The sequence below is a fragment of the Astatotilapia calliptera genome, chromosome 7 (assembly GCF_900246225.1).
Source record: "Astatotilapia calliptera chromosome 7, fAstCal1.2, whole genome shotgun sequence".
In the NCBI taxonomy this organism is placed as follows: Eukaryota; Metazoa; Chordata; class Actinopteri; order Cichliformes; family Cichlidae; genus Astatotilapia; species Astatotilapia calliptera.
In genome coordinates, this window is record NC_039308.1 from 10,465,322 (window position 1) to 10,481,394 (window position 16,073).

Here is a 16,073-nt window from a genome sequence, read left to right on the forward strand (position 1 = left end):
AGGTGTGTGTATGTACAGCTCAGAAGGCACAGTTCTCAGCCAGAAGATGTGCATGTGTGTGCTTTTGTGTGCACGTGTTTGTGGGAAAAAATGGCAAATGGTAGCAGGTGTGTGTTGCCGATGGAGCAGCTGTAGGCGAGAGGATGTCCAGCAGCAGGACAAGGCACGAAAGCATGAGTGTACACGTGTGTGTGTGTGTGTGTGTGTGAGAGAGAGAGAGATAAAGAGTGTCCAGAATCAGCCACAGCAACACCAAAACATCCTGTAAAATCTGTTATGTGCAAAGAAGAAGAAAAACACTGAAATCAAGTACAATGACAATACAGTAATACACCAACGGAGCTCATATCAGAAGCACAGGCACAGCTTAAAGTGGACTTCTTGTGCTCATTTCCAGCTCCATGTTTGTTGTGTTTTTATTCTTGGGCTCTCACAATAGCCTTTAATGATTTATAGCTCAAAGTAATCTTTATTTATCATATACTGGGTCTTCAGCTTGCCACTGAAAACAACCAGTGTTGGCTCTTTTCCCTTTAAGCCAGCTTTCTTCTGATTAGCTGAGACGAACAAATTAGGCACAGACCCCCCCATAACTGTCTGAAACTGGGTGATTAGAGCAGGCTGAAGCCTTTTTCACCTCAGTGCTTGAAATTTTGGCCATGTTTGATATGAGCATCCACTTCTGTAACAGTATATATATATATATATATATATATATATATATATATATGAATATGACAGAAAATTAGGTAAAGCATAATGGATACTCTTTAATCGTTCTCAGTAAGAATGTTGGTTAAAGTACATGTAAAATGTAAAACAGCTAATAAGAACATACCTCAGTAATAATGTCAGGGGATGATATCCCCGAAGTTATAACAACAATCTCGGAGAGATGTGATTGTTCTCTCACACAGGTCTTATTTCACATGGATGAAGCAGGTGCTGCAGAAGTTGGCGCTCACAGTTCCTACGCAGCTTCTATTGACAAATCTTCATAACCATTTTTAGGGGGGTGTCAGATTTGGTATTTTAACTCAGCGCATGCCACATTATGAGTCACTAAATACACGCTGACTCATAAAGAAAAATATTCAAGCTGTACCTAGCACTTTTCTCACAGAGCAGCATGCTCTATGAGTCTGTCTGTGCTGTTTGCCCTGGGTTAAAATAGGAAGGCCGGATGTGGAAAAATGTGAGATGAAACAAAACAAAAAACATAAAAACACTGCTGGTGAATTTTGGGAACCTCATAGAGCAACAGCGGCGACAGGGCCTGCAGAGGTTTTGTTTCTCTGTAAGCATATCCTGCAGATCTAACAGCCCAGCTCAATGCTTTTTCCTATTCGTAAAACATTAACAAAGCTGATTTAAACACAAAACAAAACAAAAAAACTAAAAGCCATCAGCAGGGAAAACCATTATATTACTACATTTTCTAATTTTAGATGTATGAAAACAGGACACGCTGCTCCATAATGTTGCCAGTGGTCAAAAACTCCACAGGATGCCTTTAACTCTGAATGTTGTTGGTTTCCTCATAAATATTTAATACTATTTTTGAAATATGTAAATTTGAAACTAAGTGTTTAGACCCTTTAAGTAATTTATGACTTACAGTTTGACAACTCACCACTGAATCGAGCCTGTGACTGACAGAAATATTATCAAAGAAATTTAAAGAAAATGTTAAAAGGGGCCATTAATGCTCATTTTCTGTTGTGGTTTCTGCTTGATTAGCAGTTTAAAAAATGTTTTCAATAATTTACCTTATACTGGCCCTTTAAATATTTCGAATTTCCCAGAGGAACCCACCCGAGGGATTAATAAAGTTCTATCTTATCTTATCTTAAATAGCCACCCAGCGCATCATCTAAATGAAACATTCTGGCCTCTTTGTTGTGATTGGCTGTCTTGCACCCTTGCCTTCTTATCTGGTTGTTCAGTGATGACGCGACGAATCCTACTTCCGGGTCTAAAGTAGTCTGCGTTTAATATGGCTTTTGTGTTGTTAACATGTTTAATGTTATGTATTTTCTTCTATTTGATCTCAAAAAGCTCCTAAAACAGTCAGTGATCACTGTTGACCTCCCTCGGCTTTTATTACCACTAATCATTTATTTAAGCTCAGTTTTTAACCTGCAGCGGAGTTTAGGCCCAGACACGGCTAGTGACGTCAGACTGAACATCCGGATTGTAGGAAAGCCAGAGCTGTGGCTGACCATATAAGGAAATATGCACCAAGCTGACATCAGATAGACACAAGAGCAGAAAAAAACATTAAACTAAGCCTTTAGAACTGTGTAACATCTGGGATTAGAGCTCACAGCAGTTACTTTTATAGAAGCTTACCTTATTACTTGAAAATTTGGCAATATTTAATATGGGCATCCATATTTGTAACATTATAGAAAACAAAGAAAAGCACATAAAGTTTCAAAGCCACAGCTCTCAGTACAAATGCTGCGTTTACGATAATGATTCAAATCAGTATAACTGCATTAGGTGCGAGTGAAGAGCGAGTTGAGTTCACTCTGCCAGTTTTTCTTCATGTTTTACAGACCTGCGTAGGAACCCTGAGTACCTTTCATTTTCAGCCTCCACCTCTTTATGACCACATCTCCAAGGATGAATTTACAACCTCAGCTTAAACCAAATACTTTCGCCCATCTACCTCTCCTCTAGAAATGGTCTAGCAGCACATCCTAAACTATCATTTGCTTGTTTTCTTGTTAAAGACATATCAACTAACAATGGCGAATATCACAAGTAAATCACTACTACTTGATGGTGACAGAAACACATTTTTTTTCTAAGGTGATCCTGTAAATCCCTCAAATCAAACAAAGCTAAGCATGAACTCTGCGTTCTGCGGGGGGGTGGGATGTCATCACGATGAAAACAACGGGACAGGATGTGCAGTTTTATGGCAGAGAGGTCAAGTGTAAGGCGACTGGTAGCTCCGCCCCCTCCAGACACAGCTGAAAGTTTTAATTGGTTGAAGAGGGACTGGAGCTAGTGGTTAATGATGCTGAGCTACTTATGAGTTAATAACTCTAATATCTGGTGGAGGTTTCTTTCACTCCATTAAATGGGCCTTAATTTGGGATGAAGTGCTCCGAACAGTTTCTAACTCCACTGAGGTGTGGGAGGTTGCCAGAAGTCTTAGCTTCTCCATCTTTTCCAAACCAGAGCGGTGAGTTTGAGTAGCACTGTGCAAGCGGCTGCACATAAACAGCAGCGACGCGACGCCGGCTTTGTCAGTCTGTTTCTACAAGCCCCAGCTCTTTGTTTTTAGTCCTCTTCTCCCAAATTAGACCTGGACAGACCACATGAGGATTAAACTCGGGGCCCAGACACCAGCATACCTCCATCCAAACATAAAATCCCCGGAGATGGGCTTTTGGCCTCACCACAGTCATTCTCCCAGAACATTTCCTCTCCGAGTCTGAATGTGAATAAAGGCTGTAGCAGGGGCCTGTGGTTGTTGTGGCATTTAAAAGCAGGATGCGGTGCTAGTGCTGCAGTAATCTTTCTGAGTCAGAATGGCTGAAAGGCAAAAGTCTCCATTGTGCTTCTGTGGGTCAGCTGCATGGTGCTAATGCCTTGCTGAGACTGTAAGGACTCTGGGGACTTTAGAGGACAGTCATATGCTATAAACCCAGAGCAATCACACACTGTCTTTTAAGGAACCATTTTACAACCCATCACTGTCAGACAAAGTCCTTATAACACTGTCTTCTCCAGTAGAAACCACATAAATATGAGTTTACAGTGAAAATTGTCAAGATTTGAGAAGAACAACTGTTTATGAAGTGGCCTTTTAAGTTCTGGCGTCCTTTAAATGTCCAACATTACACTTTTGCGTCTGCAACCTCAGCCTTTTCTGAAGGTCTGTACCTAACAAGGGGAACAACAAACGATGTAGAACAACATTTCTCTAGACGCTGACCGTTCAGCTTCTGTCGTCTTTTCAGTACATATGATGGCGTGTCTCTGTTATTTATTGAGGATTAGGTTGTCATCCAAGGTGAATATTTCCTCTGGATTTAGTCCAAAAGTGGGACATGTTTTTCCTCCGTTTCCTTCTCCAGCATCCTCCACGCTGCAAACAAAGTCAGTATTTATTGTCATTGGTTAGGTTTTCCTCCATGGGCCCTCATACCTGTGTTTGTACTGTCCTTTGCCTTGACTTTCAGTCCAAACGCAGCCCACGTGAAATCCTGAGCCTTTTGCTTCTAATTTGAGTCTCAACTCCCACTTTTAGAGCAGCGAAAAGAGTCACGTTGGATCTACACAATAGTTGTTCGTAGCTACTTAACAGATGCGACCTGCAGCTCAACAGAGGGCATTCATTTAATATGAGGGGAAAGTGAACGGAGTAAAGTGTTGAGTATCAACTGTGATCACTTTGTCTCGTCTTCCGTAGCCATTTGGTTTTATTTCAGCTGAGAACCTAAACTTGTGCAGGTAAGTGAAAGCAAAAACATGATGTAAGCAGCCTGTATAGTGTCTGTTTGCTGAACCAGCCCTCTAACACTAAACTTTAGATATATGCAGGCTGGTTTGCTGGTTATTTTCCAGGAAAGACTGTGATTTTGCCGGCTTTGGCCAGCCGCTCAATGATCTGGGCTTCGTAGTCTGCGTCGTGGACGCCGGTCTTCCTGAATTCTCCGGAGTAGCGGTTCTGTTCCCAGTAGTGGTGCCAGTTTCCACGGCTGTCTGCACCGAAACCAAACACGTTCACCTAGAGGAGAGCAGAAGTTAAAACAAGACATAGGACACAAGTGCCACGTTGATGCAAATGCAGAGAGAGAAAGAAGAAGAACAGACCTCATCACAGACGTGCAGAGCAAAGAACAGCACTAGCATCCCAGTGGAGGGGTAGCGGCCATGATGTCTAGTCCAGCGGTCGTGGATGTATTTAAAGAATGCTGGGTTGAAGATCTGGACCTGGGTCATGGAGGGACATGTAGAGAAAGGGAAGATACCATAAGATAAAGTCTTATTCACTGTGAAATCAAAGCAAGTAAGTCTTTTAAATCTATAATTTTGGGTCGGCCACAAAGATGCTGTAAAAAATTTTTTTTAAATAAATTAAAACTGAGTCTCTGACCAGGCGAAGATATTTGCCAAGTCTTCACATGACAGGGATTAGTCTGAGTTTATTTATTTTCACGGATTAAAAATACCCAAAAACGAGCAGATTAGTGAAAACAAAGGAAGGGTTTATAATCCAACTGTAATCCTTCATCAACAATGGGAATGGGGCGAAACAGTTGTAGCAGACCAGGTTCCCTCTTTGTGTGTGTGTGTGTGTGTGTGTGTGTGTGTGTGTGTGTGTGTGTGTGTGTGTGTGTGTGTGTGTGTGTGAGAAAATGGCCAAAATTAATTGCACTCAATGAAAATACATACCTTGTCTTTATCTACTCGGAGGAACTGCTTCACTGGAGCGTAAGTACTGAGAGGGAGAGAGAGAAATTGATTGACTACATTCAATCAGCACTTTATGTGATTGCTGGAGCTATGAATTCTGGATGATTGACAGCTGGCAGATTGTTCCACCCCAAAAACTCTCTGGCTTCTCACATCTCCACTCCACGTGTCAGTGCATGTGTGTTAAGAAAATTTTATTTATTCCCCAAAGATACTCTTCTGTGTGTCTGTGTGCCCTGAAGTCAAATGGCAAGTTTCAACATCCCTGTGCTGCAAGCAGTATTTGACATGTCTTAATCCATGCTTATGCATATCTGCGTGCACGTGTCTCGTCTTACAATCGAATCTGGCCCGTGGACAGAGCGCTGGTGATCCAGACCAGATCCAGTGTTTTGAAGGGAACGAGCACGAAGCTGACATTGGCTGCCAGGTTTTTGGCACTCTCTGGGTACATGAAGTGGTGAGTGGTGTGGCTGCCCGCGTCTTCCTCGTAGCCCACTGTGGGTGCCAGATTTATCCTAGGAGAGAGTGTGACGGGGGAACAGCGTGAGAGATGAACATCATCAGGTCACAGGCTGTTAGAAATTGGTGTGTGAGGCCTTGGGTTTTACCTCCAGCTGGACTCAAACTGGTGCCAGAGTACCTTCACATGGATTTAATTTCACACTGACTTGCCAAATTCCTGATGCAATTCCTGCTCATGTTGCTGGAATCAATTTCTTGAAGAATGACTTCATGACCTCATAGAGCTCAATATAGATACTAATTTAGGCTATTATGGGTCTATGGCAGATATATTGGTATACAGATATCAGCTTGCGTGTTATTCAGCAATTTTGTAACTGATAAAATAAGTTTGAGAGCAAACAATACAGTTGTTTAAAATGTGCTTAACTTAAATAAAGTAAAAATAAAGCATGTCATAAAAGAAAATGGGCTCAGTTTGTCACACTTTACAGCTGAGGTGATTTCAGTGTTTCAGTGTTTTGCTGCTGAATGCAGTTTGATTCAAGGTCACACAAACAAGTTCTTCACCTATAGAGCGCTGTTCTCAGCGACTGTTTGTTTACTTGTTCTCTACATCATAGCACAGCTCCCATAGCAGTGAAAACACTTTACGTTTATCACAGTCACACTGTATCAAGTACACATATGCAGAGTATACAGTAATGTATATTATATGCAGGAAAATCAGTCAGACAGTAACTAATCGCTCAGCTGCGTTTGAGCCATTCATTGTATTTACAGTAGCTGTGACTCACTGTCTGGAGGAGTGATCCGTTTATGTAAACAGTTGGTTGCACTTGGAATTAAAAAGGTGGCTACTGACTTCACCTTACCATATGCCAGTGAACAAAACAGATGTTGTTCACACAGCAGGAGTTAAAAAGCACGCAGACAGGCGGTGGGTGGTGATAGTGAGGGGGACTTTTGTGGGTCAAGCTGGTTGAAAAACAAATGAAAATCAAAGCACAGCATTAAGAAATCGTAGCAGGAGATGGAAGTTGCAGGCTGCCCACACGGGTCTATTGAGAATGCAGCTCTAATGGATTCCATTGCCTATAGCAGGCAAAAACACATTATATCAGTCACTCCTGCTGAGTGTTTCATGGCACCGGCATGTGTCCTCGACACTAACTCGCGCGCAGTGCAGGAAACTACATATAGCTGTGCTCATGAGCTGGATTGTTTAAGAACAATCAGGCTTTGTGATCCGTCAATGCGGCTCGGAAACAGCTGGGGAGCAGACTGACACAAAAGGATTTATGTGCCTCTGTGCATGGGCGTGTGTGTGAGACAGAGACACAGCCTATAAGTTCAAATGTCTCGGGACACAAACGCTGGGATTACTTTTGCTATCGCACACATATCTGCTGTTTGCTTCTTTGTAAGTACACCCCCCCATCCTGTACACACATGCACACACAATCTAGATGGCTATGATGATGGAACTTTAATGGCACATACTGAGCGGAGTGAGAATACAGTGTAATCCCCACATAAACTCTTTTTTCTTCTTCCCTCCAGCTGTCTCCCTCCTCTCCTCCCTCCTTCACCTCCAAGCTTTGGTCTTACAGCATAATTTTACTTCTTTGAGTCGTGCTTTTATCTAATAGTGCCCTGCATCCACTCTGTTTTGTCTTGCTCTGCTCATCTATCCGTTGCAGCCGTCTCTCTCACCTCATAATGTAGTTGTGATCATCAATGGTTGCGCCATATCTGGCCCCGCGAAGGTTCCCGGAGTTCCCCACCACAGCGCAGCGCAGGCAGCGTCCCGGATCCCACGAGCCGTACGGCGACCTTCCGGGAATCACCTGTGATAAACAACCATGATTAAATCAAGCAGACTGGACCGAAGCTACGGAGGAAATTAAATACATCACAAATACACATAAAACGACCTAAACTGCAGCTCAGACCTGACTGTGAAAATACATGCAGCTCTCAATATTGGGGTGAATTCTTTATGAGAATCTCCATGAAAAATACATGAACCACTTCAGCCCTAAGGGAGCCAGACTAAACCTACATCCTTATGGGAAAGCACTTTAAGTGCTTTGAGAGTCCGAATATAAAAAAGTCATACGGACGCGCTGGAGAGGAATGAGCCAGGTTTGAGATAAACCAAATGTCAAATAAAGACAATCTGCTCCCCCTCCACTCAGTCTTTGGACGGAAGTCTGAATTAATGACTTGGCTGATATGAAAGCACTACGGCAAAAGAAAGATGAATTAATAATATAAAATACCTGGAACAACCTCAGCAGCACCTGCTGGATGCTGTGGGGTTTAAACTGGGGCTGTAACATCTAGAGAGAGAACAAGAGAGAGAGAGAGATAGTTAGGATGTGTAGTTTCTCCTCTGCAGACAAATCATATCTGACAAGAGACTTTAAATTTAGTTACATTCTGTGTGCCCGTGTGCATGTGTGTGCATGCACTCGCCTGCATTCAAGAGAAAATAAGCAGATGCTTGTGCCTAAGTGTGTGCGTGTGTGTTTAGGTAACAGCTACGTGTCAGACTGACAGGATGCAGTCAGACTGTGGTCAAAGGAGCTGAGGCATTGCCGTCCACATGTCAAAAACAAGCGGAGTGAGAAAATCTTTTTAAAAAAGAAAAGAAAGCAAAGGTTGTTTCAGAGTAAATTATTTAAAAAAAAGATTTGGTAAATGTAAAGGTGCACAGAAGAGGAAAAATAAGATCTAAACATAGCTCAGAGAAAGATGAAGAGAGGAGGAGAGTGATACAATAGGTCGCTCTTAAGCTAGCTGTCTGTCAGAGGATTAATGGATAAATAACACCATAAATGTGAAGCTACTGGTGTTTTACATTGAAAAAAAAACACCCTCAGATTAAGTTCCTGCCTTTGGCTACTGTGAAAATGGGTTTAATGCATTGTTCATCAGCTTGTCAGAAAACATGAATAATAATCTAAGCGCTTTAGCTTAAACAGAGTCCATTATAATTTTAATGAGGAAGGTCACTTAGAAAAAAAATAAAGCACGGCACCTCACAAAATTACCATACTTAAACGCTCCACCATTTTACAGGGCACATTTGAAATGAGCACAGAAGTATCAGTCTACCCTCTGACCTGTGGCTGCTGACTTTTGAAGCCGTTTTAATGTGAAGCCTTAATAGCTTTTAAACCGGTGAACTTTAAAAAGCGCTTAAACCGTCTTGGCATGTTTGTCCTCATAATAAATTATGGCATTTCAACACATGAGACTATGGTAAGAGACCATGGGCGTGACTACTTCTTGAGTCCTTGAGCATGCAAACTAGTTTCATCTATAGGCGAAAAAAGTGACAGCAGCACCAGCAGAACAATCTGGGTGTCACCTGCCACATGTGAAAATATTAATTTCTTGGTAAATGATTTGGTAAATTTCACTTAATCAAATACTTAAAAACAAAAAACGCCCCTCCAAACACTAACCAGATTTTCATCAACCTCAGCTCTGCTTTGGTTTAATGGTAATTTTAAAATGTTAATCGCTTCCAGCATGTTAGCATCGTGACATTAGCATTTAGCTCAAAGCATTGCTGTGCCTAATTATAGCCTCTCAGTGTTGCTAGCATGGAGGCACCCTTCATTTTTAAAGCTTTAACTCACGAAATGCCCGTTTTTTAACTTATCCTTTAACTTCAAAGCTTTCTTGGGCAGGCACCAGTCGCTTTACATCGACAAGTGATCTTAAAGGGCATGAAGTATATTGAAGCCACATGTTTACAGTTAAGAAAAAAAAATTGTTTGCTTTATTCATGTCAGTAAGAGTGTTTTTCATTTCTCTGGATCACGGTTTGAGTGCCCTTTTGTGGTATGATGATGCTTACCAACTAACAAACAGAAGTTGTCCAATTAAGAGGCAAAAAATAAATCCTGGCTCATTTGAGCATCTGCCAAACCACACAGGCAAATGTGCAATCATGCGTGAAAAGATAAAACAAGCACCTGCACAAATGTAAAAAAACAAAACAAAACAACAACCTATAAACAAAGAATGCAGTTTATGGCATCCTATGGATATCCATCGGGGTATTGGCAGCTGAAGCATGGCTCCTCCTATCCATAACCATCTTTTCTCTGTCTCTCCCACACACAGCAATCTTCATTTTCACACTCCTTTGTCACCCCTTCCTTTGCACCCACCAGTGCCCTTAATTCGCTTCTTCCAACACAGATCTCAGTCTTCAAGATTTTCATTCATGCATCTTCTATATCAGCCTTTTTGCCCGCATGTCTAACTCCTGCTCTTTAACTTCCCCTTTCCGCTCTGCCTTACTGCTGCTCCTCTTGTCTATCTTCATCTCCTTTTCTCTCTGGGTTGCTTGTGCACGAGGCAGATCATAAGCCCTGATCAGAGTCCACTAATCTTTCTTTCACACCTTCTGACTTTGTTTCTCTTGCTGTTGCCTCTCTGCTATTGTGTCTTTGTCTCTGTTTTTTCAATCCTCCTTGATCCATCCATCCCTTTGCCTTCCTCGGTCTCTGACTGCATACACGATGCCAGAGCCAGCTTGGCATTCGATACCGCTGTTGTTCAGGGGCTACTAATTTTTGGCGTTTGTTTTCTGGCAGCATAGCTGGATGCTGTCGAGCTTCCTTCATGTCAGCCGTCTTCTGACTCCCAAAGTTTCCTGGCAACTGCATCCAAGGAACTCTAATTTTTCTTTTTCCATTGAAACAAGATTTCACTGCTGTTTCCAGAAGCCACATTAGATATTCAAAATTAGCCCTGTTATAAAATTAGAGACAGATGCCCAGTGTGCAAATTTTAAAAGAAATTGTAAAATTACCTTAAAAAGTACAATTATAACATTGGAGAGTTTGTGTCTACAGCAACAGACTGAAATGCTTAAAATGTTTCTTTCACTGCGTGCTTGCATTGTGCCTCTCCTGAGGCAGGAGTACACATTTGCACATTAGGTTTGATTGAAGAGGTCCAATCACGAATACGCATTAATCGCTTGTTTTCATTTCTTTATAGCGCTGATATTGGATTTGGGAATAAAAGAAAGTCGACCAATACTAAAAACAAACAAATCAAATAACAAAGGAGAAGTGTTTTTTTTCACTGGTTGCATCGGGTGCATAGACTTCCCATAACAAATCACTTTTGGACTGAAGAGGTTCTCTCAGAAGAAATAAAAGGAGGTAACTGACTAGGGAGCAGCTACACAGATGATCCCTACTGTGAATTGCTGAAGTCTGCCTCATAAAAGTCTTTACCAGGAAACAATGTCTTTTTCTGTTTTCTGATTCCCAAATGCAAGGACTGTAAGTCATCCTTACTTTACATTACAGCGCTCAAAGATAATACTAGCTCGAAACACAACCATATAAACAGCAGGCAAGACACTAGACAGCAAGCCATTATTACTCTTGAGGTCTGTGGCCATTCCTCTCTCCATTCTCCACCCAGCCATCCATTAATTCCTGTTAAGTTAAAATGGATGTATTGATTAGAGAGTGGAAATCTGCTGACTGCAGTGTGAGAGAATAAATATTGTGTAGTTGCTAAATAAGGCTTACCTTTTAGGTTTGATGTCAATTCTTTTGAAAAAGTCAGAATTCACGCATGACTCAATTAAAGACTCTGGAGTATGTCTGCGATTGTAATTCTCAGCAAATTTCCGCACAACTAATTCCAGCAGTCCAACAATTCTTGACTGTGATATGCAGGGTTTCTCTTTTCAAACAGATATAATATTCTAATTAAGTTCTAGTCAAGTTTTTATTCTCCGCAGTACCCTCTGCAGGAGAGGCCGCATGAATTTGAATTATTTACATGCCTTGTGATCACTCTGGGCAAATTGTTAAGCTTCATTCAGGGTGCTGTGACATTTTTCTACTCTAAATTTATGCAGACAACACGTAAACTGGCACTTTTCACTGTGTCTGCAGTAATTCAGAAACAAGGACAGCTGCCTGTCTACAACACTTATCTCTCCAAAGCCTGGTGAGTTGTCTTTGCCTTCATAGGAGGCTAATAAATATAATTTACATTATGTTCATTCTTACAATATTTTAAGGAACATTCTAAATTTAGAGAAAAATATGGAAACTCTCTATGAAGTTTCCAAATTTAAATGTTAAGGTATTTTAAGATAGGTAGAGTCCTCCCCATTAGCATTAGCAATGATTTTAACATATCTGCCAAAACTACACTCCAGACCTCAAGTTAAGGGGTCTTCAAGGTCAGGAGTTCATGGTGCCAAACAAACACACAAGGTATATGCTATATATTAGAAATCAAGCAATAACAACATTACATACGTGGTGTAACCAACACAAGTCGTTCATTAAAATGACTGCCTACAGTGGTCAAGCAATGTGACTTATTGGAAGTCCATTAAAAGCAGATGATTACATTTCTGGACTAATTAAATTCAGAAACCACATTTGATATAATTAAATTAATATAATTTAATATAAATGTATTTTAGATCTGCCCATTCCTTTCCTATCCACTCCCCCCCCCACGCCAGTTCATCACCACCCTGTTACCCTGTGTGACCTAATGACTTGGCAGCTGTTGGCCTGTGTTTGCAGTTTTTTGCCATTTCAGAGCTTAGCTGAGGATTCGGCTTTGAAATAAGAGTCTAACCCGGCCACTGAAGGACACTAAACTGGATGACACTTACTGCAGATGCACACAAACACATTTGCACTTAGATTTGAGTGGACATAGAGAGACAACGCATGTACGTAAATAGTTACAAATCAAACTAAAAGGAGGCATTTACATAATGATCCTTTAAGTGCTTCCTGTGTCTCACACTTGACTAAAAAAAAAAACTCATTCTGGGGTTTGTTTGTTTGTTTTTTACACATTACTATAAAACATTTTAAGGAAAACCCAGAGGCCAACCTTGTTTATTTGTTCCACTTTTCCACAAATACCATCACATATGACTGGCAGGGATACTTGAGAAGCATGTAGGACTTGTAAGAGGGGGATTGGTTGGCTCAGAGATGAGGCAGGATGAGGAGGACAAGATTATTATGTGTTACTCCCCCTGTGTTAGTGTTCTATAAACTTATGTCTTCCATGTAACTTGCAGCTCCCCACGCTCTCTATATACATAAATAGAAAGTGCTTGATAGTGCTCCAGACAGTGGCACAAAGTTATTTTTGTTTACTGTGGTTCAGAGGAGAATGATGCTATATGCTGTAGTATAATACATGATCTTATTATTGTGTTTCGCTTTATGAAGTTAGAAACATTAAATCACCCAAACGCAGTCTGCAGATTTAGTGTGAAGTATGCAAACCAGGTGTTTTACTCCAAAACAAGTAACTAAACCACATATACAAAAAACGCAGCATAGCATTTATAAGTAGAACTTTAAATTTCTGATTTGGAAACTTCTACAATTTGCATGAACTTGTGGTAGCATGCACTGGATACCAATTTCCCTTCCAGTCAGGGACATCTGACCCTGGAACACTGAGATAAAGGGCTAAGAGCTCAGACAGGCGGTGGAGAACTTATTGCCCTTACTATTGCTGGATTTTTCCATGAATAATTATGAAAGTGAATTCAGATCCTGGCTTTAAATTATTTAATTGCTCACATGTAAATATACCAACAATCAAATGAAACCATTGTAAACATTATAAGTTTACCTAATGAAGTTGTTTTAAAGACTGTATGACACTGAGGGTTTCTGCCAGGAAAACTGTGGCTGCTGTAACTCGTGGAGGGATAAGTCGGCATTTTAATGAACACAAGTGAACGACTAGCTCAAGAATGGACAAAGTATAACTTCATAACATTTCTTTCTGGTTCCTTATGACTACGTTTTTAAAAAACAATCATTTAAAGTATTTTTACATGTGTGAAAACAAGAACGGTATGCTAATAAGACACATTAACTAACTTAACAGCTGTAGCATTTGTTCTAGTGCTTAGGAGCAGTGTGAGATTTAGCTCTGGCAGGCACAAACCCTGCTAATATTAACATCACATTGTATCAATCACGTATGGACAAACTATTCTGTTTGTATGTTAATTATAAAGCCAGACACTTAACATAACAACAGGAAGCAGTGGAATCAACTACGCAGGCTGTGTTCAAAATTCAACTAAAAGTTCATTAATCTTAATCTTATATCTTGCATGTTTATTCTATAATGGTTTTACAAGGGATTATGTGCTGTCACTTAGAAGGGGGCAAACAAACTAACACGATAACACCTGTTAATCAGTGAGCTTTAGAAGAACTGCTAAGAAGATTTTGTTTACTTTGGAAATGCCATGCTGTCTCCAGCCTTCCAGTCTTTGTGCTAAGCTGACACGCTCTTGGATAGAGCTTAATATTTACCGATTAGGAGCAATAAGTATATATGCAAAGAAGCTAAGCTATTAAACTTGTAGTATATTGAGGGCATAGGCTCTTTGCTTTATTCGAATATTGAGAAAAAAAAATCAAACAGATGTCAGGAACAAAACAAACTTGCACATGTAATAATGCGTCACCACACCTAATATAGTACAGATTTACAAAGATGTAGGAGCCCTGGTTGTGGAGGTTATTAATTTTCCAGACTTTGAGATATGTTACAATAATTTACTGCTTTAGCTGATGTGAAAAAAACAAAAGAAAAACACTCCAGACTGTTACTAACTTACATAACTTTAGAGATTAAAGTTACTTACCACCCACCAGTAGTAGACATCAGAGGGTAACTGCATGTTGTCTCTTGTCCAAACAGGAGAGATATCCGGGTCGTAGTTTTCATCGAACCAATCAGAAACTCCAGGATCCCCGACACAGCGCTGACAGGCACACGTCTTCTGCTGTGGGGCATCAGGTGATGACAGGCGGTGCGCACCCATGTAGCTGGGCACGAGCTTCACACGCCGTGACTCTTCCCACCCGGGTGGTTCCAGGTAGTTGAATCCGACGCCCCCGCGAAGGGACACGGACAAGAATAGGGAAGTGAGAAAGATGAGAACCAGGGAGCCGAGGAGAACCCAGATTCTGCGGGAACATCTCACTCTGCCTCCTTTCTCTGCTCCACCTCCTACCCCAGTACTACCTCCACCTGTAACCATCCCTCCACTTAACCAAGGCCTGAGCTCTGAGATTCTGGGAGCTCCCCTGGATGCGCCCCCGCTCCAGGACCCCCAGCCCCAGCGTCTGTCCCGGTGCAGGGTGGAGGACGGTATGCGGCCCCCCCAAGGCCATGTCCCCACCCCTGGGCCTGCCACTGTCCCCAGCCCACAACTACCTCCTCCTCTTCCTCCTGTGCCTCCACTAAGCAACCACCACGGTCTGGTCACAGTGACTGGGACGAGCCCCTGGCTGCCAGTATGGACCACACAATCACTCCCTTTATCGGTCTGTCAAAGACACGCACAAACACACACACAAAAATACAAAGGATAGTGTCAGAGTCGATCTGTCTCACAGTCAAGCTGTTCGCTCACCGGAGCTCCTACGCTTTCTCTATGTCTCCCGCTGGATTCTCTCTCTAACTGCTCCACAGCCATGCACTTGTCTCACACACTGAAACGCCTGAACAGACACGAACACACACACACACACACACACACACACAGGAGTCGCCGCTGAATCACACACAACTGGAGCCAGACTGCTTCAGAGGTCCTTTGTTTTCAGTGTGAGGTGATCTCTCTTTCAGCTTCGAGTACAATCCCAGCGTATTTGCACCTTTGTATCTTTCGTCCACTCCCTCCTCTTTTGAACTTTATAACTTTCCCTTTCCTGGCTTCCTCTGTCTAGATCTCTGTCACTTTTCCCTGCCTCTTTTTATTTGATTAACTGCAGTATCCATCGTCAGTGAAATCCAACAGCTGGATGCGGCAGGTCTTTCTCGTTTCCTCTGCCATCTGTGTGAATGTTGAGCTTGGCCGCAGCGCTGTGCTTTCTCTCTCCCTCCGTCTCTCTGTTTGCACTGAAGCGACGTAGCCAAACACAGCCAGCAGACTAGTCGAGAGCGGTGGAGAGAGGGAGGGAAGAAGGAAGGAGGAGCAGCAGAAGGGAGGTGGTCTGCCCTGAAGGGTGTTCCATCACTGCTCTAGCCACCCTTGACAATAAAAAAAAAAAATCCAGTTTTTCCTTTATTTTCTTCCTTTTGTCTTTCTATCAAGTTTCACCTCG

The 16,073-nt window shown here is 41.8% G+C and overlaps 1 protein-coding gene across 1 annotated transcript; it reads right to left on the reverse strand.

The window, feature by feature from the left end:
• Positions 1–2,142: 2,142 nt before the first annotated feature.
• On the reverse strand, positions 2,143–15,442 carry st3gal2 (ST3 beta-galactoside alpha-2,3-sialyltransferase 2). Its single transcript, XM_026176897.1, has 8 exons — positions 15,380–15,442; positions 14,606–15,292; positions 8,187–8,246; positions 7,618–7,751; positions 5,775–5,954; positions 5,416–5,461; positions 4,834–4,953; positions 2,143–4,747 (listed from the first exon to the last, which is right to left on the reverse strand). The coding sequence occupies exons 1-8, from the start codon at positions 15,440–15,442 to the stop codon at positions 4,574–4,576; spliced, it is 1,464 nt and encodes a 487-aa protein (XP_026032682.1). The 3' UTR covers positions 2,143–4,573.
• Positions 15,443–16,073: the final 631 nt, after the last annotated feature.

Excerpts from the sequence above, each read along its gene's own strand:
- st3gal2 (XM_026176897.1), bottom strand. The coding sequence starts at position 15,442 with ATGGCTGTGGAGCAGTTAGAGAGAGAATCCAGCGGGAGACATAGAGAA. Across the intron at positions 15,293-15,379 it reads GAGAAAGCGTAGGAGCTCCG|ACCGATAAAGGGAGTGATTG; the intron begins GTGAGCGAACAG and ends TGTCTTTGACAG. Across the intron at positions 7,752-8,186 it reads TGCTGCTGAGGTTGTTCCAG|GTGATTCCCGGAAGGTCGCC; the intron begins GTATTTTATATT and ends TGTTTATCACAG.